The sequence below is a fragment of the Chelonoidis abingdonii genome, chromosome 1, assembly GCF_003597395.2.
Source record: "Chelonoidis abingdonii isolate Lonesome George chromosome 1, CheloAbing_2.0, whole genome shotgun sequence".
NCBI classification, from domain to species: Eukaryota; Metazoa; Chordata; order Testudines; family Testudinidae; genus Chelonoidis; species Chelonoidis abingdonii.
In genome coordinates, this window is record NC_133769.1 from 276,531,326 (window position 1) to 276,558,869 (window position 27,544).

Here is a 27,544-nt window from a genome sequence, read left to right on the forward strand (position 1 = left end):
TGTTAAATTCCCACCACTTCATTTTTCCTTTAATAAAGAAATTAATTGGCACCCCACCTGTGTGGTAATTGCTCCCCAAGATCCCATATACCTGCTGGCAGGGACAGCTTTCACCTGATTGAGGAAAGATCCAGACTCTGGTGGAGGTTAAACAGATGGAGATGGCACATCTGCACTCCATGACAAGGTCCAAGAGCCCAGAGGGGGAGAAAAATCAATGGAGGTGGCCCGGGGTCAATCAGGATAGAGGCTACCTTGTCTACACCAATATTGAAAGGTGAACAAGAGATAAGAGATGCAAGTGATAACTAGCTGCAGAAAGCATCCCAGCCTATAGATAAGAAGGAACCAAGGATCAAATACCCGAGGGCAGAATTTGAACAGTGTGGCACTGGGGCAGCTCAGCTTAGAAGTGATCTAGTCCCCTTGAGATCATTGCCTATCAATGGCATGGAGTAAGCCTCCCAGGATAAACTGGGTTAAAGAATTGAAGGAATCTGATCTTGGGGGTAGTGCAAAAAGAGAAAAGTGAACAGATAAAACCGCAGCAAAGGACTGAGGCACAGGACTGCACAAAGAGCTTCTGAGTGGAATAGGGGTTTAGTCAAAGTTGTAATAGAATGGGAAGACAACTTCTTGGTTCTCTACACAAACCAATTCCCTTTGACTGACACTGAGTTGAATTCCAGTCCTGATACTACTTCCAACACACACTTTATCTTATTTTAATATTTGCTTTCTATTTGCTTCTGGATCAATATAAAATATTGATTTTGATTTTAAAAATCGCTTTATGGTTTGGGTCCTGACAACCTAATATATTGCCACCATCCCTATGCAGAATCACAGCATTTGGGCTGCTTCTGCTAGCAGTCTCTGAATTTGGACATCTGGATATTGAAGACAGGGCACTATCAAGTACAAGGCTCCTGGAGCCAGAGGAAGCTGACAAAGCCTGAGTCTGTTACTCTTCAGAATAGCATGTAGATCTTGTCACTTTTTTAGGACTTCATCCAGAGAGACTGAGTAGTGGGAGATATCTCTTGCTTACTGTAAGCTGGTGCACAAACTCATCAGCCAGAGAAGAAAAAAATAAAGACCCAATCACAGAGATCACTTCATATTCCTTTCCTCAGGACTTGTTTTATTTCCAAAAATAAAACCTGAAATCACAACAAGCCAACTCAAACTACTTAGTAATAATCACCCAAAGTCTTTTCAGCTTAAGGCAGTTTTGAAGTCCTACACATTCACTCTGAGGTTGTTTGATGAGCAACCTTCCTTACTGTAAAAAGTTACAGTAATTCATATAATACAGTTATGTTCTGCAGTGGGGCAGCTGCCCAACTCCCTGAGAATTTAGGGAGCAGTAGGCCAGTATGCCTGTGCAGACAGGGAACCAATTAGAAAAGGGCTTATTGGGAGCCAATCAGAGCCCAGATTGGAGGCAGCCAATCAGGGCCCTACTCAGCCCTATCAAAAGGCTGCTCAGGAAGGGAGCAGACAATCTGTCCCAGGCCTTCCAGAGGGGAATGTCAGTCTCCAAAGGTGGGAGACTAGCACCAGGGACAGCGCAGTGCTGGGCAGGCCAGGGGAGCAGAAGGGAACTCCAGTCCGATGTCTGACAGGCTGCAGGTCCTGAGGGGAAGGGCCTAGCTGGTGTGAGGGGCTGAAGGCGAAGTGGCCCAGGAACGTGTACAGATGGAGGGAGACAAGGAGGGCAGGACGGCTGCCACTAGAGGGTCCCTGGGTTGGGACCCAGAGTAGTAGGCGGGCCTGGGTCCATCCTTTCCCGCCTTGCAGTACACCCAGGCATCGACAGTGGGGAGCAGCCAGAACAGACCACGCCAGATCCCTGAGAGGGATTAGACTTTGTGGGGTGTGGTTGCACATGGTGGCTGGGGTGCAGAGAGACTGCTGATCAACCCCTTCTCCCCCCAGAAGGGAGTGTGAACGGACTAAGGGGCACTGCCAGAGAGCAGTGGTCTGGAAGAGGACTCCGCGAACTGAAGAGCGACATGGGCTCAGATGCCAACCGAGGGCGAGACAATGGACGGGACACCACCAGGAGAGGGTGTTCCACTGGACTGAGTTAATTCCTGGAGCAACCAGTGGGAGGAGCTGTGGTGGTGAGTCTCAACCTTGTCACATGTTCATAATGGATAATTAATCTATGTATATAAATATATTATATGTATACACATGCGTAATACATATTTCACACAGTAGGTATACACATCATACACATGTTACTGATTTTAACAGGAATGTCTTTCAATAAGCTATATTCAAGCAATAGCTGCATACGGGATGTCAGAACATTTATTTTGATATTCTTGGCACAAATATTTCAAGAAGAAAACCTCCGATATGACATGCTGATTCTCTTCAATCCACCACAGACTGAACCTTAAGATGTAAGATAGCTCAGAGCTAAATGCTGTACAAGCAGGTGCAATGCCAGCCATCAAGCTAATCACATGTGTCCCACTCTGTCAACTGACTGAATGGACACTTAGGATATTTTTGCAAAAGTACAAATACACATCTACTACTTGTGTGTGTATATTCTTTCTGCACCTGCAATTAGATAACATTTATATATCAGGGGTGGCCAAACTTCCTGATGCTCCAAGCTGCATATGACAATCTTCAGAAGTTCAAGAGCCAGGGGGTACCTGTGGGGGCTCGGTGCTCCAGCCCTGCAGGAGGGACATCTCACTCCTGCTGAATCTCCAAACCCCAGAGGCATGCCCCATGAGGCTGAAGCCCCAAGACTCCTCCCCCCACACTAGTCAGAAACCAGAGGCGATGCATGGAGGGGGTGTGTGGGGGGCGATATGGAGTCACATGCCTCCCCAGATTTTTTCCAGGGTTTGCTGGCCCTGCTTGGTCATATGGTACCACCACTCCCCTCGTGCAACAGCTGCCAAAGCCAGCAAGCTGGACACTGAGGCCATGGGGACAGGCAGTGAAAAAGACCTGGGAGTTGGAGTGGGGGGACTGTTGAGGGTAAGAGATGAGGTGTGCCTGAGGGGCATTACTCAAGCTGTTGCAGGGGTCAAATCTTTAAATTGTGTCCCCCCACTCTCAGCAGGCACCAGTCATCTCTGGTAGAAGCCCCTAGCTCCACCATCCCACCACAGGGCAGAAGCCCTGAGCTCCCGCTCTCCCAGTCTGGTAAGTAGAGAATGGGTGAACGGCAGCTGAGGGACTCCATGAGCCTCATTTTAACTTTAAAAGAGTCGCATGTGGTTCACGAGCTGTGGTTTGACCACTCCAGTATAGAGAGAAGAGATACATTGTGTGTGTGTGTGTTGGTTTACATTTCTTTTTCTTGTCTATTCCAAACTAAGATTTCTGTGGTGCAAATAGAGCACAACACAACACTACTCAGCTCCTGGGTTCTCGCTCTCAGTCCTGAGCAGATCAAATGGCTGGAATATAATTTTGCCACTGCATGCAACATGATCATGTCATAGCATAGTTCTGTTCCAAATAGTACACATACACACACAGACATAAAGCAGAAAATTATTTATACCACGCCAAATGGACGCCTACAGAGCTAAAGTGTTAAATAAAACTGTGGAATATTATAAAATACTGTGGTCGCCATTAAAACACGAACAACCACATATGTGTGTTTATATGACTATATGTAACAGCTACCACCCACTGAGAGCTGAGATACCAGTGTATTTTCTTGAACAACTATAAGGCTCAGAATGAAAAGTGAGAAGAGACACTGAAGAGCAGCTGCTGCCACAAGATGAATATACACTTACCTAAGTGCATACTTCGTATGTATCTGTATTCTGGCATGTCCATGATTTTCAAGAATGAGCTTCCCTCATACCTTGGAGGGAAAGGGAGATTGACTAACAATCTGTGCCTAACAATCTGTCTCCAGCTTAAACATAAGTCGGTGCCTTGCTTCCTTTGTGGGTAAAAAATATTTTGCACTGAGTTTACAGCTGTTCAAAGAATATGACATGGGGATAATTAGTTTCCAATTGAGTGTGGGAATAAGGTAAATACAAGGTTTTGGGAAACTGCAACAAAAATCTCTCATAAACGAACTTATACGGAATGCACGTAGCCAAGAGGATCTAACAGACATGAAATGTTGCAACTGTACTGTAGTGCGTATTCACAATTTTATAATCAGGTCACTGGGACATCCTGTACCCTTATGCTCATCCCTTTCACAAGACTATGATAAATTTTGTACAAAGTATGCATTGTGAGGTATCATTTGAAAATTCAATTTGCTGAACATTATTGTCCTGGTAAAATGTATTTGGAAATATTGTATGTCAAGTTATAAGATTCTACTGTATAATATTACTGAGACGTGTTCCAAGTCTCCAAAAAACACCACAAACCAGTTATTCAGAACAAAAGGCAAATGGACACCTAAGCCAGGTATCACTAAGATCGAATGGACTCTCACCAGGTTGAGTAGCCATCCTTTGGCAGGAAAAAAGGGTTTGAACCAGACATGTACATCTTGGCAAAGAAACAGCTGGAGGTTCTCTTCTCCATAGACTTTGTCTCCTGCACCTCAGCTGGCGATGATTTTCAACGAAAAAGAAAGCTATAAGAAAGGAGAACAGATGCCCTCAAAATATTCCTCCCTTTCTCACTGCCCATGGCATCAAAATGACCTGAAGGAAAAGGAAAGTAACACTGAATTGGGGGATGGGTCCTGGTCAAAAGGAATCCAGGTAGTAAAACTGCTGAAGCATGTGGTCAGAGTGACCTTTGCTTTGAATTCATTTAGTTTGTTAAGTTAGGTATTAATTTTTTTAAACCAATTCTGATTTTTATGCCTCATTACTTGTAATCACTTAAAATCTCTCTTTCCATAGTTAATAAACTTGTTTTATTGTTTTATCTAAACCAATGTGTGTCTGGATTGGTGTGTTTGGGGAACTCCATTTGAGATAACAGGATTTATGATGGACTTTCCATGAGCTTGTATTGTCTAGAAGAAGAAAGCTTGGCAGTACAAGACACAAATTACTGGGGGAAAGTTGGAGAGTGGAGTTTGCTGGTGTTGCCCTGCAGTGTAATTCATGGGTGAGATTTTTTGTTTGTTCTTGTTGTTGTTTTAAGGACCTATTTATTAATCACCTGGAAGAAGGAGTAAATAGCACATTAATTATATTATAGATGATACCAAAACAGGAGGTATGTTACAACCACCAATGAAGACAAAGAAATAAGACTAAGAGGCCTTATGTGATTAGAAACATGGGCAGAAAACAAAATAGATTCCACCTGGAAAAATGCAAACAAATACAGCTAAGGTAAAAAAGCCAAGATAGAAATAGAAAGATATTTCTTGAGGACAAAGGTTGAAATGATGCCAAAAACTATCCTGGTGCAACAAATTTGCTGTAAACTTGCAATGCAATGTTGCAGCAAAATAAACTTCAATTTAGTTTCTGGATAGGAAAACATATCAAATCATGGACATAGGAGATGGCAGTTCCTCTTTTTATGGCATTGCTGACACTCCATGTAGAATACAGTGTGCATGTCTGGGACGTTGCAGCTCTAACAAACTGTAAGCACCTTGAAGGAATAAAGAAAGAGAACCAAAATTGATTGAAGTGATGGAAGCACTGAATTATGAGGAAAAATGAAACTTCAAGGAGGGAGATAATTTATTTTAGGGATTGAAACAAAGTGCATAGGAAACAACTATAGGACTGCAAGTCAGCAGAGCTGAGTTCTCTTTCCAAACCTGCTGCTAGCAACTTGCATGACCTGGGGAAAATCATTTCACCTCTATTAGCTTCAGTTTCCCCAATTACAGAATGGTCACAGGGAGTTGGAAGGCTTACATTCATTAATCTTTTTAAAATACTTGTTCTTCTGATGGAAAAAGAAATCACTCAATAAAAAAAATGAAGGCTGAAAAGCAGGACAAATTTAGGGCTTAATCTATGGATATTTGTTAAAAGGAAGTGGTAGTCATCCGTTGTGTGAATCTTCTAAAACTGGGCTGGACAAAATACTCAAGAGTATACTTTAAAGAGTAATCCCACACTGATAAGGGTTTGAACAAGATGATTTAATAGGTTGTTTCCATTTCTAATTTCTGTTTCTTTAAGACAAAGAAATGGTTGCTCCTACATTTGTTTCCCACCTCTGTGAATAATATATATGCGGCATTTGCTCTTAGCCAGAATAAGGTGATAGTGTCAGAAAAAAGGAAGATGTCAGAAGACTTAGTAAAGTCTAATCATGGAGTAAAGAGTCTTAAATTGGGCAAACTCTGCTGTATCCAGTTCCTGAAGCATTTGTAAGAGAAAAGCAGAGAGTATGGTAATAAGTAAATATGAAAACTGGTTCTGTCATTCTGACAAGGAAAACAAACTTTTGCAAAATTTTTTTAGACATTTTACATTTTTATATATTGTATGCTCACTTACGAATCTGTCATCTCTAGCTTCTTTCCTCACCCCCTACCTCACATGAATCTTCCATTGTTAAGAGAAAAGTCTATTACATAACATTTAATGTACACATTTTATGGTCTAGGCCAAAACTATACATGTTGACTGCATAAATGGTCATAAAGAGTTCTCTGTATCTAATTAATGATATTTGTGCCTTGAATTTCAGCAACATGATTTTGCAAGGAACAGCAACTACAACTACAGAAGCATCCTAATCCACATAGCAGCATGAGCATCTGGCGCAACTGTGAGCACCACTCCATCAGTATACAAAATGAGAATCCTTCCCTGCAATGTCTTTTGAACATCTATTGCTAATGGCTTCAGAGAAGGAACCCTACTGGAGGCAAAAGTAGATTTCCTTTTTTTCCCTTTTCCCACCCGTACAAGCTGTGAACCATGAACTTTGTGACCTACTAGTATGGTTTATAGTAAAGTTGGCAGCTGGAAGTTAATGGCAATTTTAATTGTGAAAGATGCCATTCTCTCCAGTTAGGGAAAAAAGGGAACCGTTGAGACAGTGAAGCAACAGACCTGGTGAGGAGGTCGTTCTTCTGTGTTATCTAATGAGTAAATATTGCTTTAGTCCAATTAGAGAGGTTGGCCTGTTTAAGCTGTGAAGCTCAGTACTTCTAGATAAAATCAAGATCTGATTCCTGATGTGCCTTCTGTGGCAAGACAGTAGGAAGAGATGTTTGGTCAATGCTCCGGCACTATATAAATATGATTCTCCATTAGTCCTGGCATGTTTAACAAACAAAAGCTGAAAAGTTATTGCAAAACTCCCCACAGATGTTCATAGGTGGTCTATTAGCAAAAGTGATAATGTTCAATTTCATTTGGATAGTCTGTTAAGAGCTTTTTAATAGGCTAAGAACTAATTCCCTAAGAGATGCAGGGCCTGCCCCTTACTTACTAAGAACCTGAAAACTGCTGTTTGACAAAAACAAGGTGCTGATTTACTTTAATTTGATGCTATTTGTGCCACAACTGCACATGCATTAAGAAGACACTTGTGATTGCTTTCACAAGTCAGATGTCTTATTTGTTTTTTTTCTTCCTCCTGTCTGATTTTGCCAGTGACCTATAAGGCTCCCAGGTCGTCAGAGGTCAACTTTGAAATCATATAGCAAAATAAAATAACCACGTCAGACATAGCTCTGGGTATTTCATCTCTAAAAACTGCTAAGAATAATTGTCTTTTAGCTGCTGGAATAATTGTAACATAATAGTTTCACCAATTTTCCCTATTCCTTTTAGCAGAAAAAAAAATGCTTAGTTCTAATTTAAAAGGACAAAATCTTTTAGTTGATTTGAAATTGGGTGCTACTATGTCTGAATAGCATACTAAGGTTCACCTTGTGACACTGGTTCATATACTGCCATATCCAGTATTGTCGGAGAATCCGGAGATCTCCCACAAAAGCCCTAAACGTATTCATTATATTGATAAAAGAAAGCTAATGTTGGAATGAAATGTAAGGTTTTAGCTTAGCAGGAGAGGATTTAACAAGAAAAATATATAGGACATCAGTGCCGGGTACAAGCCTAAGACAGAAACAAAGATTCCTCATTTGCACAACAATAATCTCTAACAATACCATTTTATCCCATCCATTTTTGTTGCTTCTACATGATCTTCCAGTATTTTAAGCTAATAAAAGATTTTATTGATCAATGCTTCCTTTTATTATTTGCTACAAAACAAATATTGCTTTCCCTTTCTCTCTCTGACTACATTTCCAATATGCACATCAGGATCTTGTTCCAGTTTTCCTGGTAACGGTGTAGAAAGATCAAAACATGAGTTTGATGTTCACCTACAATACGAAGGATATGAAAGAGGCCTCTTTTGAGCTTTAGGTATACTTCATTTTTTATGTACAATTCTTTATTGTAGGTGTAAAATTATTTCCTTAATTATTTACCATGTCAAGATGCCCTACTATGTCTTGATTTTTATTTTTTGTATAGCATTGGTTTATGCTCCAGGTAGTATAAAAATCAATATAGAATAAATTTTAACAAATCCTTCTTTTATCTTAGTATATATAAAGTAGTGTCAGGTTTCCCAAGGAAACTGTAATCCAAATAATTCTAAAAGTACTGACACAGACATGATCAGCATCATATGTCTTTCTGACATCATAATAGTATATCTTCTAATTAAGGTGTTTGTAAAAGGGGTCCAGAAAAGTGGTACATCGATCTAACTAAGCCCTTTGGGCATTTTATTTAAAGCCGGAAAAATGCTTATTGCTATGGATATTAACATCACTTCCCTTCAAGCTGTGCGTTTGATGGGCCTGATTACACATTTTTCCTGCACTCTGAAGTCTCCTCTGAGTTCAGTAGGGAGTTGTAGGTGCCAGAAGGAATGTAGGTTCACACATGAATGTAATATAATCAACAATAAAAAAAGATTCTTCCTGCGGTACGCCGTAAATAGTCTTCCTCCTTCAACCATGGCTGCAAACACTAAACCAAGTCCTACAACTCCTACAGACACGAATAAGCCCATTGATTTCAATGGCAGTCAGTAGCTAAGGAAAAGAAAGGGTTGCGGAACTGGGACCCCTAAAATTTGATAGGGCAACGATATGCTTCTCAATCCTTGCCTAAACTCCCACAGATACCATGGACTTGAATACATGGATTGAGCCCAGAATCAAATGGATTGAACTCTTGTTTGACATTTTTAAGATACTACTATTTCACTTTGTTCCAATGTTTCTTTTTAGAAATGGTTAAATTCATGCATGAAATCTGTTTCTATTCATGCATGAAATCCCACAACAGTGATGAAGCCTGTGGCAAGCAATCTATCACTCATATATGCAGATGCCCAGCTCACTAGTTACACTAGAAGGACTCACTGGCTGCCGCTTCCAGCAGGCCCCATTGGCCTGCAGCGGCGAACTGCAGCCAGTGGGAGCTGCGATCAGCCGGACCTGCAGACGGGGCAGGTAAACAAACCATCCCGGCCCACCAGGGGCTTTCCCTACACAAGCGATGACCCCAGTTTGAGAAACACTGGTATAGAGCAAAAGTTGCATATTATATTTTGTTTTATGCGTTATCATTTCTGTTTCCATTATTCTTACTCAGTATCTTTCAAATCTTAATCTTTGATAATAAGCTCATGATTGCCTCCCTATAAGCATATTTTAGTGCTGTAATGTTATAAAGGGCCTCATCCTGAGCTGTACTGGTCAAGCTGCATCTTTACTGTTCCATTGGGAATAGCAAACCTGGTAATTACTGTGAGTGTCCAGTGACAGGGGCTGGATACTACAGGGGGATGTTTTCGGAGGATCTCAGATATTAGGGTGCATCTATTGTTATCCTGCCAGGCAAAGAAAGGATTTGCAGAGGAGATTGTTTGCATGGCAAACAGGCTGATGGTGTCATGGAGCTGACACCCCATTAAACACAAGCAAATCTCTCTCTTGATGAGGCATGGGGTAACAAAGTGGCTCACAATCCCAGGCACCGGGAGATCACATCACAATCACTGGGCCTGATTTAACTGGTGTATTAAAAGCATACTCATGGCACACAAGCACTTATTGTCTTTTAAATCCTTAAACCAATCACTGCAGTGCTAAATATGACATTTCTGGGAATACTGCTGCCAGTCAGGGGAAGTGTCATTTCCAAGAAAGACAGTTCAGCAAAGTGGAACAGGTGGGCTGAAATAATAAGAGGACAAGGAGCCATTATTTAAGAAAAGAAATTTTAAAAGTGAGAGTTATCTGAAATGAGCAGAGATGTGAGGGTATTGGTTTACTGTGTCACCTAGCTTTCTAGGATTCCAGAGTTCCTGCTTCCAGCCATATTATTTCAAGGTTTGCTTTTAATTTTCCAGCTAGAGTATCAGGGTTGTAAAGGACCTCAGGAAGTCATCTAAGCTAACCTTCTGCTCAAACCAGGACCAATCCCCCAGACAGACTTTTGCCCCAGTTCCCTAAACAGCCCCCTCAAGGATTGAGCTCACAATCCTAGGTTAAGCAGGCCATTGCTCAAACCACTGAGCTGTCCCTTCTTTGGAAAGCAATAAAAGTATAATGTAAGGAGGACAGCGGTAAAACAATAACACACTAGTTAAGAGATTCATGTCAAAACTACTATTTGTCCATTTAATGAATATCAAGAATCACAAGCAAGAAGTAATAAGATAACTGTTTCCATTATCCTGTAGGTAGGTATTGTTGCTTTGCAGCCTAGATTAGAGACGCTACCCTTATTTCTGCTTCTTAGATCAAGGTTTACTTTTGGTGCATATCACATAATGGACAGCAGCTTGTGACAAAGGATTACAAGTAGGTAAATGAGGGCATCTATCATTTGTCTTTGGGGCAGGGACTGTCCTTTTATTCTGCGTTTGTCAAGGGCCTAGCACAATGGGATCATGTCCCTGAATGGAGCTCCTCAGTGCTCTGACAATACAAATAAAATTACAGTAATTCATCCAAAGTTACAAATCGGTAGCTGTCATTAACATCCAACGGTTAAGACACTGATTCCGTAATTAGGGCCTGTTTCTGGTTCCATACACATCAGAAGACCTCAATGACATGAGCAGTTCCTTGTGGCTTCAGTGTTTTCACATAAGGAATCCTGTGGCACCTTATAGACTAACACATGTTTTGGAGCGTGAGCTTTCGTGGGTGAATACCCACTTCGTCAGACGCAGTGGGTATTCACCCATGAAAGCTCACGCTCCAAAACGTCTGTTAGTCTATAAGGTGCCACAGGATTCTTTGCTGCTTTTACAGATCCAGACTAACACAGCTACCCCTCTGATACTTGACACATAAGGAATGTTATTCACGTGCATACGTGTTTGCAGGATTGGGCCATTAAGGTTGAAAAGCTGTTTTAATTCTTAGTGACTCCCTTAACATTAAAAAAAAATTCTATTTGGCCCAAAGTTTCTTATTCAGAGTTTCAGGCCAGATTAAATATTATTCAAAAGTTTTTAATGGATCAAAAAAGCATTTTCCCCATCCAATCAATCTGAAGTACTTATATGGCCCCTGTGAGTGTTATGTGGACACATCCAATCTTCAATGTATTTATCCTCACAACTCCCCTGGGAAGTAGCAAAGTGCTATAATCCCAATTTTACAGAAGGGGAACTAAGACACAGACAATGTAAGTGACTTGTCCAAGATCACACAGGAAGTCTTGGGGGCAGAAAATGGATTTGATTATTAATTATATAACTGATTTTACACTAACTTTTTCAAGATCAATTTATTTTGAGCAGTGTGTGTCTGGCAATAGAGGTTCATTACGTTACAAAATCTACTAATAGGGAGTTGCTGTTTAGCCAAGGATGCCAGGGGATGCGCAAATCACTCTAATCTACAAATTCTGCGTAAACAACACATGATAGAAAGAGATGGTTATTTTTACTGACATTGCTTTTTAGGACTATCTTTATAGCCCTCTTTCTTACTCTACAAAATATGCAGCGCCAGCTGAAGGGTCTCTAAAGAATATAAATGGCAACAAGCATATGGATCCCTGGGTCTCTATGGCTGTAAAAAGAGGTTGGGACACTACCTTGATAAGTCCAAGGGATAGATCGATACAGATGAAGCTTTTTCTTTATTCTGTTCAGGATATTTTTCTTAAATGTCTCACACATTCTGCTCAAGGCTAGCCATGTCCACTAAAGTTGCTGACAACTATTCTCAGACACCCTTTCACTTCTATAATACCATTTATTAGAACAAAACCTTTTCCATGATTTTCATATGGATGAGGAGACAGCATTTCTTTGATCAGTATCAGATCAATTTAGTTGAAATAAAATTCTTTCTGTAACTTGCCTGTAGTTACTCAAAGGATTAGCGAGAAAATGTCACTGAACAGATACTCGTCTGCTCATTAACATTCAGGGGAAAAACCCTGTGGTAGAGTTGGTTTCAGCTGCTGATAAAACAATACTTAAAAGAAATTGGCATATCTGTGAAACAGCTGCTCAGCAAAGCCACCATGCAAGGGAAATGGTGATAATAAGATGATAATATTACAACTACACTGGGAGCATAATATATTTTAAGCTGCTCTGGTATGCAGTGGGGGGTCTAAGAATTAGCACTTGATTGCTTGTCAGTTACTAGTGATGAGAAGCACCTGATCACTACATGGATCAGTTCTGTTCAAAGCCCTGAACTAAAAGAGAAAACTATGCCTGCTGAGACTCCAAATATTCTTGATCTCCTGTGAATTTTTTGTCATTCTGTCTTTCAAATGTTTAGCAAGTCTATTTCTAATAGAGGTATTTTGCTATTGGTTTGCAATACAGTTTGCCCAGAATGATCGCTATTCTTATTCTTCCTTGGACAAGATTTTGGGGGACACGAAGCACTGAATCATCTGTACAAATGTGAAACTTGCAAGTATAACAGTGTAATATGACAAGCAGGTAGAGCCATTGGCATGGAGACTTGGGCAGTAGATATCTGTCTCTAGCGATCATGAAGTCTCTTAGCTCACGTAGCTGTTCATTACAAAATTAATGATCTCTTGGGTGGATCTGGGGTGGCTGGGATCACGCTCGGCAGGCTTTGATCCTTCCCACCAGATTGGAGACAGAGTGTTGGGATGCGATTATAATGGGGTTCTATATGAATTCAGAGATCCAAACACACAAAACACATTACAGGCTTAGCACCTGTTTTATGCATATCATATAATATTTCTATATTACACACACACAAACACACAGTACACAAAAATTTAGTTTGCAACTTCCAGCACTCAAAAGTTAGTAAATGCCAGTATTAAGGTTGCTCATTAAGTGAGGTTCATCCATTCTGTGCAGTAACTGAATCAGGGATCCTGACGAAAAAATAGTATATGATCATGTGATTAACGATTACAAGATAATATATATGCACAAGTGGGCTAAGTTAACGTTGCCCAGGCAACCTTAATTCTGGGATTTCCTAATTTTTGAGTACTTGACTTTGCCACCTTAATAATGTTTATTTTAATTTAGGGTGGGGTGGTTGTATGTGTAATTTCCCAGGGTTTTGAAAAAATTAACTGAAAAATCATAAAGTCCATCATATGGTATCATATTGTCACTCACATTGGCCATCAGCGATGCTGAAAACTTTAGATCTGCTGCGTGCACTAAGAGTATGTGATAGCATTAATAGGTTGTCATCCTGTATTTCAGTGGTCCCCAACCTTTTTGTGGCCAGTAGCACATTCATGTTTTCAGAAGTGTGGCTGGCGCCAACAATTTTTCAAGGCTTATTTTGTATTTGTACATTAAATAATATGAAAAACATCATATTTAATATTACATAATATATGAATCCAGAGAGAAGTCCTGAGGACAGAGAACACTGGATCCCACAGCACTCTGTCCCCGGTAGGTGCAGGGCCACAGCTTCTCTCCTCTGCTGGGCACTAGGCGGGCACACATAAATGCCCTGGTAGGCGCCATGGTGCCCACAAGCAACGCGTTGGGGACCACTGCTGTATCTGACTGTTTGCCAGCGAGTTTCACAAGTATTTGCTGACAGCAGAGGAGTAGTGAGACTCAGGACTTACCTATACAAAGAGTTACTGAGTGGCAAGCTATTGCACCATAGATTTATACCCCAGCATGCTGCACACAACCTAGCCGTGGACCATTCTTACTTCATGATAAGAGTTCTATAGTATACTACAGAATTTTTCTGCATGGGATCATGGGTCCAGGTGGCCAGTTAGTATGTAGTCAACTAGTGTACCACGGATTTACAACCACTTTGTCCCTATGCACTGTCCCTCCATAAAGACGAGCCCTCAGAAATCCTGAGTTTTGTTTTAAGCTCTGGAGGGAGTATGCTTTGGGGTTCCCAGATTCTTCTGCCCTTACTCTACAAGCATGCCTTTTCTGCCTTTTCACCTTCAACGTGTGCTTGTACCTGTCCTGACTCTTCTCCACCCCAGCTCCTTGTTCCAGTCTCATTCTCCTTGCATAGTCCATCCCAATCTCCATTCCTCAGGCTTCTCATCCCAGTCACAGGTTCGTTACCAAGACATTCACAGTTCCCTCTTTCCCATATCTGCTCATATGACCTGTCTGTCTTCCATACCTTCATCTCCAGCCACCTCCACACATGTACATTCCTGGTTGTCCCTGGTTCCCAGTCTTAATCTTCCTCTCCCTGCGCTCCTCATCCAATCTCAGTACCTTCTCCCTAATTCCTTAACCAGTCTCTTTGCCCATCCAGTACGAGTTCACTACCACCACCACCATGATTTTTAAAAGGTCCATGAACGTAGCCAGTTTAGGGCAGATTTTTACAAGGACAAAAAGCCTGGCTCCCTGCTAAGTTTCAAGTCCCTGCTCCAAAGCAAAGGGGCACTAGAATTATTCAAAATGAAGGTCACCACAATATTTTAAATGGGCAAAACACTGCATTTGCCTCTAGCCTCATTCTTGGAAAGTGCTGAACCATATTGGCTGTAATTTTCCCCAAAATAATTAAGCCTGAACCTGACACCTAGCATGGAAAATTTCAGCCCAATTGGTTAAAGTTTGTCAACATTATAAGAAACTAAAAACAAGGTCCTCTAATGGGAAATGTCAGGCAACCTTAATAACAGGTGGACCTACCACCTCCATCTGTAACTGAAAACTAGTATCCATGTAAAGTGTGTGAAGTGGTATTTTTGAGACTCATGAAACGAGCTGGAACATAATGCAAAGTGGAAGTTTTGCACATTACCCTTATGCTCTTCCAGTCCTTTCCTAAAACAAGGCTAAGATCAGCCTTGAATTCACTGCTTAAGTATCAGAGGGGTAGCTGTGTTAGTCTGGATCTGTAAAAGCAGCAAAGAGTCTTGTGGCACATTATAGACTAACAGACCTATTGGTGCATGAGCTTTTGTGGGTGAATACCCACTTTGTCGGATGCATGTCATCCGACGAAGTGGGTATTCACCCACGAAAGCTCATGCTCCGATAGGTCTGTTAGTCTATAAGGTGCCACAGGACTCTTTGCTACTTTCACTGCTTAAGTTATTAATAAGGTTTTTCTAAAAACCTCTTCCATTATATTTATGACTTTTTGTATGTGTTTTGTTTCACTTGTGCCAAAATTTTCAACATATGCACAGACACATAGGTATTTTGGTTGTTGATACGTGAATCCCTTGATGAACACAAGTACTAGATAGCAACTTCCATTAAACACCCACACATTATTTTATTTATTTTATTATGTGTATTGTGGTAGTGCCTACAAGCCCTAATCGTGGACCATGACCCCACTGTATTAGGCACTGTACAAACACAGAATGAGAGAGATGGTCCAAGCCTCGAAGAATTTACAGTCCAATTAGTCTAAAAATCTAATTGTTCTTACAGCATAAATAGTGTCCTACCATTTTAAACTGCTTCAAAGCCCAGACGGATGATAGGTAGCCCTATAGTGAAGATGAAGGCTATGTGATGGGTATGTTATTCCATGGGAATATCTGCAGTGGACTTAACATTCCTTGGATATAAAAAGGATACCTCCAGAACAATTGCAGAATCTGATTAAAGGACTATGAAATGAAGCTCAGTTGTTCAGTGACAATGCTTGAACTTCACATGACAAGCACTCTCTTAAAAAAAATAAAAGAACATTCATAAATGTACAGATTCCAAAGCCAGAAGAGTCCATTACAATCATCTAGTCTGACCTTCTACATCAGACAGGCCAAAAAACCTCATCTAGTAATATCTGCACCAAGCCCATAATTTCTTTTTGAGCTACAGCGTCTTTTAAAAAGATATCCAGTCTCGATTTAAAGACTTCAGGTGATGGAGAATCCACCACAGCCTTAGCTGTTCATTGTAGTAATATAAAAAGGCATCGAATTATCAAGAGTACAAAAAGGAATCAGCTGAAATCTGTGACAAACTATTGACCATCTGCAAGCATTTTTAGTAACCTACATAACTCACCAGATTCTATTGACTATATTGGTTTCCATGCACAAATGGAAGAAATCCCTACAGCTGCTTTTGAAAGTGTTAAGTTTTCACTTCTATTTACAAACTCATCTTTGAATATTGCACATCTTTGAATATTAATGAAGCTTTTAAATTTTCACAAGCCAAACAGAATCCTGAAGGTGCACTCTACACAGTCAGCTCCAAATCTCATGCAACAAGTTACACAATTAAAAGATTAAATAATAAATTCATACCACACCATCACTCTGTTACCTGAATGCACGTTACCAGCATTCCCTCCAAGGATCTGTTTCCACACTGTAAATTATAGTAACATTGAGGCTGGGAGAAGGTGATAGGGAATCCACAGCAGCCTTCTCTCCTCTGCTGAAAGAAGTGGGAAATATATGCCTCCCTAAAACTTTCCACAGTGCGCCTCTTCACACCCTCCCCCCTCCCATCATCACTAGCTATTCCTGACCAAAGTTGCTTGTCTTCCTTGTCATGTGACAGTGGGAAGCTATCACAGAAAGTTACATTCTTCTCAAAGCAAAGCAAAACTTTAATGGAATAAGGAAAATGGTATTATCCTAAAAGCTACAATCTCTCTCAGCATTTCACTTTACAACTTGAATGTGGAACCTTCCCCTGCTCCCTTTTGGCTTCTTAATTGAAAATTAAAATATAATAAAATAAAATAATAAAACAACAACAACACACATCCTCACTCTTTATACATAGAATTGCTGATACTGGTTTCCAGTTTCCCACACAGCATCAGCATTCAACTGGCTATCCCCATGATGTTACACAAATGAGCCTTCATTGTCCCCTAGCCAAACTTCCAATCCCTTTTGGAGATTCAGTCTAACACATTTCTATTCTTCCATCCTGTTCCAGCAACAAGAGATGTCCAAAGATCCTTGTCATGTTCAGCAGGGTTTACCAGTTCCACTCAAAACTTACATTCCAGTAGAAGTTCTGCATGGGGAGAGAAACATGCAGAGAAAACTCTGCTTCTCCTTTGCCATGCAGGTTATACTCTGGGCATGTGCCATACACAGTTCCTAAAGAGACGCATCTTTCCCACATATACATATTATGAAATACATAGAAAGAGACCGTCAAAATATATCTAGATCTCAGATGAATATGTATATGAACAAAGCGGTGATTGAACATATTAAACTAGTTTTTAGCACTTACTACTTTGTGGTTTATAATGAGAAAGATTTATTTAATAAACAGTGCCCAGAGGAGAAAAAAATCATTTTACATTCATTGCTAAAGAAGACTACTGTGGGTGAATTGTTAGAGCAAGTCTCTGATCCCTTTCCCAGATCTTCCTAAACTGGAGAAAGGAGAGATCATAGTACTGAATGGAAAGAAAAATAACCAAATATCTGTCTGTCAATTATTGTAGAAGTAGAAGATTTCATTACTTCCTGAGTGGTCTGTAGTGAAATTCCTCCCATGTGTATGTAAGCCATGGGTGCCAGAAGGACACTATACTTCACAGGGAAAGTGCTGGCACTCAGAAGAAAGAGTAAGCCAGGCTACAGACTACAAAAAAACCTTGACCCTAAAAAAAAATCATGGAAGGTCCATAGTTCATCTTGCAACAACGAATGTAATTGCAAGCCTAAAAATTGCATTTGAAATTAGGAGAGGAAAAATTATGTCTCTTATGCTGATCTCTCTCCTTCTCTTAAAAAAAAAAATTAGCCAAGTCTGCAGACACTCAGCTGCCTGATTCTTTATGTTATTGTAATTAAAGGCAATAGTCACAGAGCTGATAAAGGGTGCAAGCTGTAAAGTTAACCCTTATCTGAGCCAAAGTGATAACTGCAACAGTGGTATCAAATTGTAAAGGAAACAAAATCAGAATATATTCTGAATAATGGACTCATGTACAACTCCGGAAGTCAATTGGAAGGCTCATTTTCTCAACCTTTAAAGAGTAAACAAATTATATCCCAACCTACCATCAAACTTCTTGTGCCTGGACACAAAGGTGGTGCGCACAAAGTGACTTGTTTCCTCCACTAAGTTTTCGAATTCCAATTTGCTCTGTTGGCTCAACTTGTCCTCCATTTCTGTGGTGCAGCATGTATACTCCTGAGGACAGATTCTCAAATGTTCCCCTGCAATAGTAAGAGAAAGTATATTGTTTACTTATAAAAAATGAGCAACGGGTTGTGATTACCTTAATGGATACAGTGCTCATGAAATCCACACTTTTTATTTAGATTGCATGAATAAACATACTGATCAAACATAGAAACAATCATCTCTCTGCTAGACCATTTCCGTGACCCTCCAGTCCTAATATGGGAACACTTTGCATCTGACTTACAATTTGGCCTCAATCTTGGATTCCTTGCCAAATAGGGACTTTTGTCTTTGCAATGCTATTTTGGTAAGCTTTGCAGTTCAAATAAGACTCTCTCAAGGTTAAACTGATTCTTAATTGAAGAATCCCTTTACGTAAATCTCGAGGACTGTTGCTTGCTCCTTGCTTGCACCTGAAATGTTCTGAGAAATACCCCGTGACAAGGCTAGTAATAAAGCTTTCAGAGCTTTCTCTCTACCAGACCTCCGATATGAGAATTACAAGTTTTGGCAGCTTTGCCATACTCTGTTAGACACAAAGGGTTGGCCTGGGGAGAAAAGGGAAGAAAGAGGATGTTCCCCTGATGTGTCCTTCTCCCTGTTTGACTACCTTAGTACAGCAACACTTTCTTTCCACTTCCTCCCTTCTGCTCAAACAAGTGTATTTTAATAGCAATGTTTGGGTTCGACACATTTTCTTGGATGACATTTCTTGTCAGACACAGCAAATGCTCCACTTGAAGCAAGAACGTGATGAAGGGTTTAATTAATGCTTACGCTACATGGAAATGCAACGTAAAAGGTAATGAAAGCCTCTTATTTAATTCAATAGATTTCTCTCTTTATGCAGTGACAATATTGCCTTCTTCAGTGCAATTTCCACGTGGAAGCCAATTCTGTAGCTCATGAAATTAAAATGGCCTGTTATTACATGAAATGTGAATCTCCAATTGATGATGTACTCTGGGTGTCAGAAATGTTTAGCCTGGGCTGTATGAAAGGAGAGAATTCCACCTCCCTGCTGAGAAGTAAGAAAAATGATAGGCCTCTTCTTGTAAAGCAACAAAAGCATTTAGCTTTTCATATACTATATCCTGATTAAATTCCTCTGCAAGCTTTTATATGATGCAAATAAGACGATGGACAAAGCTCAAGGATTAGATACGTACTGGGGGCTTGATTCTCATTTATACCAAGGCCACTTTGCACCACTTTGGAGTGTAAAGAGGACTTCAATTTTGTGAGATTGTGAGTATGAGTGAGAACCAGAAGAGAGAGAATTTAGTTATTGTACAATCAAAACAATTGAGGTATTAAAAATAAACACACATGCTTAGAACAAACATTGTGTTGCACGTGAATCTGCACTTACTTTATTCCATTTTTTTAAAGCCTTTTGTTCTGAAGTGCAATCATTCCCAATAACATTCAAAGGTTTAATTTGTTCCTCTGTGAGTTTTCACATAGGAAATTTCTTTTAGAAATCTGAAAACTTTACAAAAAATGTAGACATGATACATCTGGAAGGAGGGTTATTTCATCATCACTCTTACTACTTATTTGTACTGCACTCTTAACAAGGAGGCCCTCGTCATGGACCACGACCCCATTACGCTAGGCACTATACGAACAAAAAGAGTGGTGGATGTTAGTGATGATCTCACTGCTTTTTAGAGGTCAGAAACAGAAAGAAGATTGAACATTAAATGCCTTTGAAAATCTGTCATTACAAGCAGATTTGCCCATCTGAAGTGATTATGTAACACTGAGAAAACGTTGCTAGACATCCTCTTTCCAAATGTCGGAAAATCCTCACACAAAAAGACTCAATAGCCTTCTGGTTTGCAACTGAAAACTCTGGAGAAACATGTACTTTCCTCTTTCCAGCTTTGGGGATAGTTTATGCTTCCTTTATATTACAGCTACTTCTTTTTGTCTCTTTTTTCCATGTTCTCGTGAACTTTGGAATTTATTCCTTTCCTCTCTTTTTCTCTCACGTCTGTTTTTTGTTGGCCTTATCAGATATCGCACCTGTTTGTTGTTGTTTCTATTGAATAATAGGTAATAATCAGGGTTCAGTGCCTAACTATGAATAGCCATCGTTTTAGATATTATCATTATTTCATTCAAAATATCAAAGTGCAATAAGGCCTAAGGTGTTCAGTATTTCAGCTATTTTGTAGCATCATTAATTTCCTCTATCCCATTTATTTGCAGGCCTACTTTCCCTTTATTACTGCATCGATCACCAATTTGTTATAAAAGCCCATCTCACCTCCTTGACTGCTAGGAACTCCTTTTTCTGTCTCTCTCTCTCTCTCTTCCTTTTTTTTTTTTTTGTGTGCAATTTTTATTTTTTCCCCTTAACAGACTGTGTGTTCTCATTCGTTTCATTACTTATATCCTTACCCAATAATTTCAACCACCACTTTTTTAATGGTTGAAATGTGGATTTCCTTGGTATCATAAAAACTCTAGATATTTAATACCACTCATCCACTTCCTCTCCCCATATTGTACCCTTCTATATGGACATTCCAGTTATGAGAACCTTCCCATCAGGTTTCAATAATGCCCACTAGATTAGAACAAGCATTAGTAACACTTCTAGCTCATCTGTCTTTTTCCACATACTTCTTGCATCTTAGGGCAGACCTAAAAAATAATACTATCTGTACTCTTCATATTCTGCTTCCAAACATTTTTTTTCTCATTTTATTTCCTACATTGAAAGTATGTGCCAGATTACAGAATTAAGCAAAAGTTACTTTCTACTTCAAATTCTCCTGGTTCAAAGCTCACTGAAGTCATTGGAACAGTCTTGCTGACTTCAAATGAACAGGAGCAGGACCTTAAATCTTATATATAAAACATTGCAGGAGACAGTCAGGCCAAGATGTTCAAAATGGACTGTATCTTTTAGGCTCCTGAATCCATATTTAGGCATTCAGTTAAGTAGCCTGATTTTCAAAACTAATGAAAGCAGTTCCCTGCTTAAGTCAGTGTGAGTTGCTGGATGCTCTTATATTTTGAAAATAGGTCACTTAACTAGATGCTTAATATGAACTCTGAGCTTAACTTTAGGCACCCAAGTAAATTATTGAAAAGCACATACATGATGTAGGCTTTAAAGTCCCCTTCTCAAAAGTGCCTAAGTCACCTGGGCACTGCTTTGAATACAGAGTACTCTGTCACCTACTCACTATTGAAAATTTTCCTGTTTGTAAGCTTTTAATACACATGTAGTGGCTCTTAAATTTCACAATATTAGCAGAATCATCCCACTAACTATCTTTTATCAGAGTCCTTTCTATGGAAGATGGCCATTTTGGTTTAATTTCAAGCAGGCTCCATCTCATCTAAGAATGTCCTTTGAACATATGTTTCTGCCCCTAAAATTTGCTTTCCTCCGTGATATCAAAGGTAACTATCTATTGATAGTAACACTCATTCTATAACACTGATTCAGAAAAAAAGTCATGCAAAATATTAAAAGAAAAACATTTAGCATTTAGTCCCTGAAATCATTGTGCTCCTGGGTGGATAACTCAACATCAAGCTGTATTATGTTCTAAAAGGCTGCACCCTTATTACATATTGCACACACTAAAACAACATTAAAAGAACATTATTACGGTGGCAAAATCAAGCACTCGAGAGTTAGGAAATGCCAGAATTAAGGCTGCTGATGCAACTTGAATTTGGCCCCTTGTGTTTGCGTGCATTTTGACACAGTCTTTAATTACATGATTATGTCTTATTTTTTTCCATAGGAACCCTGCCTCATTCAGTTCACAGGATGGACAGTGCTAAGTTAATGAGGAACTGCCAGTCTCATAGCCCAGCCAAGCCCAGCTCCCAAACCCTTACTCAATCTGTCCCAGCCTTCCTGCCCAATCAGTCCATGCCTCCCATCCCTCTGCTCCCAGTCTCCTTGTCCAACTATTCCCAGGCTCCCCTCTCCAACTCATATTCAGTTTCTTTCCCCGTCACCAGATCTCTTTCCCAATCTACTCCTTTTCCTCTTCCTTGATCTAGGTGTGTCCCTTTGTATTTGAATAGATGGCTTCCTCCTCCATGCTGTCCAGGGCCCAGTCAGTGTGTGTGTGTGTGTGTGTGTGTGAGATTAACGGCAAAGGAGAGACAGACTCCCCACTCTCAGTTCCACTGCTCAGACACACTCCAGAGCAGCTGGGAGCAACCATTAAAGACAAGGAAAATTTTTCTAACCCACATAGTCCTGGACTGGAACAGATCAGTGTGTTGGGATGGTCGCATGTGCAGTCTGGTCACACCTGGAGCCTGTGAGGGGGTGAAGCATGCTCAGTGAGGATCAGGGCCAGATTCAGCTTTTTTGCCACCCCAAGAGGCAAACCAAAAAAAAAAGAAAGATAAAGCCGATCAGCGGCACTTCGGTGGCAGCTCACTCGTGCTGCTCCATACTTCGGTGGTCATTCAGTGGCAGGTCCTTCGCTCCCTCTCTTCCTCTTCGGAGGCACTTTGGCAGCAGCTCAAAGAGGAACTGAGGGACCCGCGGCCAAATTGCCACAGAAGACCTAAATGTGCTGCCCCTTTCCTTTGGCTGCCCCAAGCACCTGCTTTCTTCGCTGGTACCTGGAGCCGGCACTCATGAGGATAGAATCTTTGCAGATTTTAGCTGTTAAGCTGTAGCAATCTTCTAATGAGCCTGGGCAAACTGCAATTTTTCAAAGGTTTATAACTTACTCAAATTTGGGTAACTTTTAATGGACATGTCAGAAAGCACAACTCTGACATAACGGGGAACCCCCTGCCAAATTTCAAGTTCCTCGCCCCATAACACGAGGGAGCTAGAACAGGGTTTCTCAAACAGAGGTCACTGCTTCTGTAGGGGAAGCCCCTGGCGGGCTGGGCCAGTGTGTTTACCTGCCCCGTCCACAGGTCTGGCTGATCGTGGCTCCCACTAGCCGCAGATCGCTGCTCTGGGGCAATGGAGGCTGCTGGAAGTGGAGGTGCTGCACCTCCCATTGGCCCAGAGCAGCGATCTGCGACCAGAGGGAGCCGCAATCGGTCGGACCTGCGGACAGGGCAGGTAAACACACTGGCCCGGACCGCCAGGGGCTTTCACTACACAAGTGATGAACCCTGTTTGAGAAACCCTGTGCTAGAACATTTAAAACAGGGGTAGGCAACTTATGGCATGCGTGCCAAAAGTAGCACACAAGCTGATTTTCAGTGGTACTCACACTGCCCGGGTCCTGGCCACTGGTTCGGGGGGCTCTGCATTTTAATTTAATTTTAAATGAAGCTTCATAAACATTTTGACAACCTTATTTACTTTACATACAACAATAGTTTAATTATATATTTTAGACTTATAGAAAGAGACTTTCTAAAAATGTTAAAATGTATTACTGGCATGTGAAATCTTTAATTAGAGTGAATAAATGAAGACTCGGCACATCACTTCTGAAAGATTGCCGACCTCTGATTTAAAAGAACTGGCCCCACAATTTTTTAATACAGACAAAGCAATGTATTTTCCCCTAATCTCATTCTCAGAAATGGCTGGACTGTTTTGGCTGAAATTTAAAAAAAACGAAAAAGAAAAACAGACATAGTCAACCTGACATCCACACGCACACAGTCAGGTTGGAAAATTTCAGCCCAAATGGTACAAGTCTGGCAAAAGTACACACAACTGAAAACAGGGTCTTATAATAGGAAGTGTCAGCCAACCTAACTAATAGTTGGCGCTCCCAGTCCTGTGTATAATTATTTAATCATTTATCCTTATTTTCCTTCTTTAACTTTTCTGTTTGCCATAGTTGACATTACTAAGTTTTGGCAGAACATCCAGTTCACTCACTTTATGGAAAACAGAATATGTCACAACTCTGCTTTTTCACATTTTCTTCTAAATTTTTTTTATTTTATTCTTTAAGAGAGTTTTTTGCTGATTCTATGCAAGGTTTCCCCATCAGCGATATCACGCCTGCCCAGATTGGACGTAATTCTAGAGACTACTTTTACTGTGCTTCCCTTATTTCCTGGTGCAGGCTCACTTTCCATTTCAGTTTTGTTATGCATTGTCCCAGGACTCAGACAAAAGGAGTTTAAATTACTGATCTGGGTATTTACACATCTTAAGAATTTTACAGGCTACTACTGTGCTCACAACTGATGTACCACCTCTTGCTCTGTGAAACTCCTTATGTTTTACATTTTCAAAGATTATATGGCATGAATGGCTAGTTTTTCCTTTTTGAAAATGGTGTCTCGATAGATAAGCTCGACTGCTTGTAGTTTATGCTGCACCAGCACTATGCTGGAATCACATAAGTATTAATTTAGCAGTTCCTAGTTACCTACTACAACTCATCTAACCACCATGTTTCCAACCAAAGTTGCTGACTTACATCTCTCTCCTTTTGTGACTTATGTTATATAAATCAAACCAATTGCCTGCTACAATTTCAGCTACTAGTATTCAGTTTCAGTTTTATTACAGCTATAATCTCACACCTGTCTTCACTTCCTCCAAACTGGCAAATTTTACAGTTGAATTTGGTAATCTTGCTTGTATGCCACTTTGAATGTAATAAAACAATTTACAAGGCAGTTGTTTTATATTCAAATACACAGTAGTTTGGTGTCCCCATAACATGCCATAAAATTATAAAAGCTTACTAGAGGTTTTAAAAAAATTTACATAAATTGAATAATTGGCTTCTACCAGTCTATCAAAGTGCCACAAGTTATCTATGTATGGTAGGAGGAGTACAATCTGAACTTATCGGAAACCATTATGCAAAACAAAATTAATCTTCATATTTCCCCCAACAGATTACTGTTCTTCTGAAGCCCTGTCCACAACTATCAGTAACACCAAGGTTACAATATTAAATGTGGAAACATGCTCATATAAATCATTTTTTAAGTCAGCCAGATTTCTTACGGATTATGCTGTTCATTTTACAATTGCAGGAACAATAATTCTTTATGAGGTAGTTAATTTTGATAGTTTCTGCCCTCGCCATAAATAAAAGCCAACAATAAACTCCGCTATTTGTACTGCTCCGCCTGCAGGCATTCAGTAGTATGACTTCTGTAAATAGAATTATAGAGTCAATATTTGTGCCCTGCTTTGTAAATCCAGCAGTAAATGAATGTTAAGACACACAATGGCAGTGCTCTGTGGGCATTCAAACTCAGTTGCTGTCTGATGGTAGTGTCTACAAAAGACAGAAGAGATTAAAAAAAAAAGTGTCCTTCATCCTGCAAATCAAATCAATGTCGGTGGACCCTTGTCAATGTGGCTGTAAACAAGGCAAAGGTCTGTCCATAAGGATCCAATTGGAGGACTAAAGCCAAAGCCATCAAAAATATCATGTCAGTCCTTCAAATCTAATAGAGAAACAAGAAACAAAATTGGAGAAACTACCAAGAATGTAAAATTTCCTTGAAAGCATTTCAGTTTACAGAAAACAAAAAAGGGATGAAGAACAAAAGGAGAAAAAATTATTCTTTAGGAAAAAAAAACTTTTCATCTACTCAGTCTCAGAAGAAATATTTTCTCTTTAAGATGTGGAAATAACTCAGGTTTGTGTTCTACTGGAAAAAAATGAGAAACAGGTTTTAAAAATTGGAATTAAATAACACTTCTCCATTCCTTTGGGAGTTAATGGTGTTGGAATCTAGAGCTTTCTGAACATAGGCTCGACCAATCAATATTCTCAGATGTATGTTAAAAGACTAATTGTGAAATCAAGTGGATAGGCTTATTGTTATGAAGCACTTTGTTCATTTTCTATGGTGTGAAATTATTTTTGCCCACAAAAAATATTTAGCATTTTGAAGCTGGGGATTGGTCCTGCTTTGAGCAGAGGGTTGGACTAGATGACCTCCTCAGGTCCCTTCCAACCCTGATATTTTATGGTTCTATGAAGTGTTTGACTCATACGAGTTTGCAGATTCCAACAAAATAGCAGTGAATTAACAACAATTATTGAATAGTTTTAAAATGTTAAACTGTAACAAAACAAAAAATGTTGCATTTTATAATCATTTCAGCCAATATTCAAGTGATGAAAATTATAATATAATTTTGCTGGTCCAAAGACTGTTCCCTAACCAACAGTCTTGAAGCTCCTTCTGATGCAATTAGCTTCTCTGTGGGGGTATAACAGCCCCATAAGCAGCCTCAGTGAAACTGGCATTCGAATTGCAGAGTTGAACTTTCCTATTGAAATATATTATGATTTAAATGAATTCTATTGCAATATTTCAGAGAGGACTGAAACAATATTTGCATAAAACATAATATCTGAATGAAAAAAAGTCAGTGCGACATATACACAGTGCCTGCATACAATTCTTGATCCTTTTAAAGTTTTAGCAGCTTAACAAGAAGCTTTGTGTGTCCATGTGATTCTGTTGAACCAACCCTCTCCCATCCTGAAGGAAAGTGACTCATCTGTTTGCCTTTAACAGAAATCATTTTTCCTCAAATTCTGTTTGTTCCTTGAGGTAAATTAAAAAATGAATGCCTTCCAAACAGACTGATAATTAGTTAACAGTCTCTTCATTATGTGTCCCACTGGGAACATTCACTTACAAGAAGTCCTGATCATATTGTCCTTGGGAAGCCCTCAATAATAAGACACTGAAACTGAGGCCAAGACAAACCTGTTCATACTAGGACTACACAGCTGCTACAGAAAGGGATCGAGTCTCTCGAGTCTTCCTAGCTAAACTACTGGAAGCTGCTTGACTTCTCCTACATTCAGGTTCATTTTATTTTCCAGGCATATACAGTTAGACAAGTGGTTTTTGATAGCAGTTTGTGAGAAGAATCTTTAGCTATCTCTTGGGGTGTATATTACTGATATTTTGCCCAGTGCATTGTGAAAGGCAAACTGTAATTCAGCATTGTGCAGTTTCATCATCTTGCTGGCTACTTGACTATAATTTTGTGGTTTGGAAGCATGTTTCCTCCAGGGGATGACAGCTAACTCCC

At 40.0% G+C, this 27,544-nt stretch overlaps 1 protein-coding gene across 1 annotated transcript in view; it reads right to left on the reverse strand.

Moving 5' to 3' along the window:
- GPC6 (glypican 6) overlaps nucleotides 1-27,544 on the reverse strand; it is a 1,246,313-nt gene that overhangs the window by 821,769 nt on the left and 397,000 nt on the right. The window contains exon 2 of the mRNA XM_075061526.1: nucleotides 18,420-18,578. Coding sequence (XP_074917627.1) covers nucleotides 18,420-18,578 — 159 coding nt within the window. The remainder of the gene's footprint in view (nucleotides 1-18,419; nucleotides 18,579-27,544) is intronic.